General features: G+C 32.0%; 1 protein-coding gene across 1 annotated transcript; it reads left to right on the forward strand.

Moving 5' to 3' along the window:
• The first annotated feature begins 441 nt into the window (after positions 1–441).
• LOC134255527 (C-type lectin domain family 4 member E-like) lies at positions 442–3,743 on the forward strand. Its single transcript, XM_062738060.1, has 5 exons — positions 442–534; positions 2,528–2,734; positions 2,915–2,994; positions 3,147–3,243; positions 3,510–3,743. Exons 1-5 carry the CDS (start codon positions 480–482, stop codon positions 3,737–3,739), a joined length of 669 nt encoding a protein of 222 aa, XP_062594044.1. The 5' UTR covers positions 442–479; the 3' UTR covers positions 3,740–3,743.
• Positions 3,744–4,221: the final 478 nt, after the last annotated feature.

The following is a 4,221-nucleotide window of genomic DNA, read 5'->3' on the forward strand; positions in this document are numbered from 1 at the left end:
AAAATTGGAGAGGACTATTTTAAAATATAATCAACACCGAAAGTAAATATTGTTTCTTTTATGAAAGTTATTCAATTAGTTCGCGAACTTTTTGATCACCCCTCGTAAGCTTGTACATGCATATACATGTATACATTTTGTTTATTTGAGAATAGATTCTCACAATATTATGTTATTTTCCATTTGAACATTACTAAAATAACAATGAACGTACGTCATGCAGACGGTGTAATCTTGAAAAAGAAATTTGTTCCATCCTTTAAAAGTTTTATTTTTTATTAAACGTTATGTATTTACTCAAAGTACATGTCATTTCCGTAATTTAAAGTAAAAAGAAGTTTTTTAGCCAAAGAAGACTCGTTGCATACTCATCAGAAGGCCCACTCTTTCAAAATAAAAGTTTATTGTAAAAACTGCCCAAGGGAAATTGGTCTACGTAGAGATAATAAGGAAGTCATTCGGCAAATGGTTTAAAGCTCATGCACGTAAACAGACAAAAGCTACCTTCGAAAAAAGATTCATTTAAAAGTTATGGTAAGATTTCATCATTATTTTGCTTAATATTTATCTTAATCACATTTAATTGAATAATATTATTTAAAAATTACTCGTTAAAATACATTTAATTAAAGGAAAGTGTCATAGACCTTTTCTGATTGATTGTAACCTTAGTTTGATAAATAGACGAGAATAACGGTCCTTCAGATGAGACCGTACAAACCGAGATCCCATGTCGCAGTAGGTGCTTGCACGAAAAAGACCTTTAAGTCCTCAATGGCCCAAGAGCCGAGTTTAGTTTAATATATACAGATTTCCGCCGGCAAGTACAATAGTGGCCTTTCCGTGTGAGTAAAAAAATTCTTGAAATAAAAATAAACAACAACAGAAGATTCTTATACAATCCAATTGCTTAATCATCGTCATAAACCCAAGAAAGGTGAGATATTTATTCTCAATTCCTAATTCCTAGTTATTCGGCAAGTGAAAAAAGTAACTGGCCTAATCAAAATGAACAGTTTTCAAGATAAAAAATCCATTAAACAATATAAAATCTGAGCAGAGCAAACACCATGAACACAGCCATCCAAAACATCAGAGGTGGGATCAGGTACCATGGACGAGTAAGCATCCCCTGCCAATTGGTCAAAACCACCGGGTGCTCCTTGTCATAATTAGATGGGATATCAGGCAAAACTCGTCAACAATTCACTCTGTATATAATGACTTAATATTCAGTATCAAAAATGTCAGTCAGCATGTGACTTAATGATAAATTGTATTTGATGACAAGGTCTTTGTATCGACCAAAGTACTTACAAAATAATGACTTCAAACGAGACTGCTGATATTCTAGTTTCAGCAACTTGTTTTTCAATAATTTACTTCGTTTTAGAAATGGTTCATACCAGGAAAAAGCTCTTGCATATAGAATCAACTGAGAGATATTAGCCCCGTATGCAGGTGATGACGGTATATTGCTGCATGAGTAAGAAAAGTTGATGACGGAAAAGTAAAAGTCATCACGTTTATCATAAAGATTTGTTGTTAGATTACAATTTCAAGTTCTTTATAATATATTGAGTCGACATATGAATAAATATATTACTTTTGTTAAATCGATAAAACATTGTTGATATACATGTATCTGAATCTATATCTGAATGTGAAATTGAAAGGCTACAGCATACAAGTATTTTCTTTTCTCATGTAGAGGATTATGAATACATTCTGATTTATAGTATAATCGAAAAGGAATGACTGATTGATTGTATATTGTTTAATGTCCCTCTCGAGAATTTTTTACTCATATGGAGACGTCACCGTATGCCGGTAAAGGGCTTCAAATTTAGATATATACTGTAAACCAACTTTTATTCGCGTGCGAGAAATTTTCGCAAGGTTCGCGAGAGCCTCGTCATCGCGAATATTTCTCGTCGCGAAAGGATCCTTTTAGTCTCTTTTTCTATTAAAGACACTTACAAAAAGGCTTAATCGCGAAAATTAATCGTCGCGAAGTTCTTTATCCCCTGTAAATCGCGAAATAAAGTCGTCGCGAATAAAAGTTGGTTTACAGTACTCGGCATTCAGGGCCATTGAGCAGTGAGGATTCTTTACCGTGCCAACGCCTACCACGATACGGGACCTACGTTTTAAAGGTCTCATCCGAAAGACCCATGACTTTTACTTCTAATTGTAGATCATCCTCACGCCAATTTTGAAAGTGAAATTTGTGCATATAATAAAACGTTTTGAAAATGAATGATGGCAATCATTATGAAGATGAAGAAATTGAATAAATCAAAAATAAGCATTGAACGTGTCTGTTATATTCAATTTGTTAGCACTTTTCAACCGATAACATCCAAATTTGAAATGCAATGCTCAAATAAATTTCTAGCAACCGAAAATGTTCTTTTGGTGAATTGGTAAAGTAAATCAAATCATAGGGTATTCAAGATTTAAAAAGAAACGTACATGAGTGTATGGTCAAAGTATTAGAACATGTAAATAAAGTGTTTGCTTTCAGAGAAAATGGGATATTTTATGATATTCGTTCAACTAATGTGCCTTTTGATGCAAAATACAGTCAGCCAGAAATTGCTTAACACTGACGATTGCAGAGAAGATATAATGGAAAGATTTTTCTTCAGAAATATGCTTCAAGACATAAGCGCATCGATGAATAAAATCATAAAGGTTTTGGACAAAAGGTTAAATGCACTCGAGTCTAGAGGTATGAATATAAACGATTTTCGACAATGTAAAGGCAGCACTTTAGATTTTAAAAATACCTTGACACCTTAATAACTGCATTTTTATTTTTAAATTTAGATTTACTCTTTATTGATAGATGTTATTAATTTCAGGACGGATATGAATAAGGAGTAAAAAATATCGTTCTTTTATTTTTAAGTTTGTGACCCAGACTGGACATATTTTCGTCAGTCTTGCTATATCTTTTCGCTGGATACAGCGACATGGGTGAACGCACAGGTATTAACTCAAACAAAAAAAAATTCGCACAATTTATTACTGTTTAATTTATCTTATCTTCATATTGGTTTATTTTGTTGCAATTATTTTTCTTTACTCATTCCAAAAGTTGAAATGTTCTTAAAGTTCAGTTCATGTTCGTATTTATAAAGCAAAAATGTTCACAATATGGCAGTTCACTGGTGGAAATTGAAGGTGAAGAAGAGAATAACTTCATTGTAAGCATTCTCGGGTTGCATCAGGGGGAAGGTAAGATTTTTTCAATGGTGAAATATGCTTCTAAACTGATAAGAGTTCGCAGTTTATAATTATATGAATTAGTCATTGAATTATATATTCGTATAATCAATACAATCATTATGCCTTTTCTCCATAAAAATAAAGGAAGATACATTGCTTTCAGGAGTAGTTGGTGAATAATTTATTTCTAGGGTATCTATACTAGTACTCGGGTACATATCTTAGAAAATAAAAGTTTTATAATTTTAAATAGCAAAAATTGTTATTCATTTTAGATACTTATCCATGGATTGGCGCTTCGGATATGGTAACAGAGGGAAAGTTTGTATGGAATTCTACAGGACTACCGTTACAATTCAGTTTCTGGGCGGGAAATGAACCAAATGACATAGATAGCTCTGAAAATTGCGTTCATGCATATACTAGAAAAGATATAATAGGTCGATGGAATGACCGTAACTGTTTTATGACTAGTAGTTATATTTGTGAAATGAAAATTATGTAAATTATTTTTTATTAACATTTTTATATATATTTGTCGCCCATTTTCTTTTTTTAAGTATTATTTCATTCCCTTTCAAATGAAAAGATAACTATTAGGTACAAAATGATGAGAGAGAGAGAGAGAGAGAGAAAGAGAGAGAGAGAATACATTGTGAACATTTAATCTCACTGATACTATCACTTACTGATATTGTCTTCTTGATTCTGTGAAAATTTCATTAATTTTAAAATATTAGAAATATGAGAAGAATCCTACTTTAAAAACAAAACATAATATCCAGAAAATATGTTTGAAACTTTTCTCTTTTTTAAAAATTACACACTGGAATGAAACATACGTTACGTACTTAACATCCGTTACAATAGAATTTTTCTCACAGACGTTTTGTAGGGATTATAGTTATACAGATGCGACCTAACACATGTGAAATATTGGGACTCGACTGCAGTATCATTAATTCCAAGAATCTAGAGGACTTGAAA

The sequence above is a fragment of the Saccostrea cucullata genome, unplaced genomic scaffold (genome assembly GCF_032062105.1).
Source record: "Saccostrea cucullata isolate Sc308-1 unplaced genomic scaffold, CSIRO_AGI_Scuc_v1 ctg2019, whole genome shotgun sequence".
NCBI classification, from domain to species: Eukaryota; Metazoa; Mollusca; class Bivalvia; order Ostreida; family Ostreidae; genus Saccostrea; species Saccostrea cuccullata.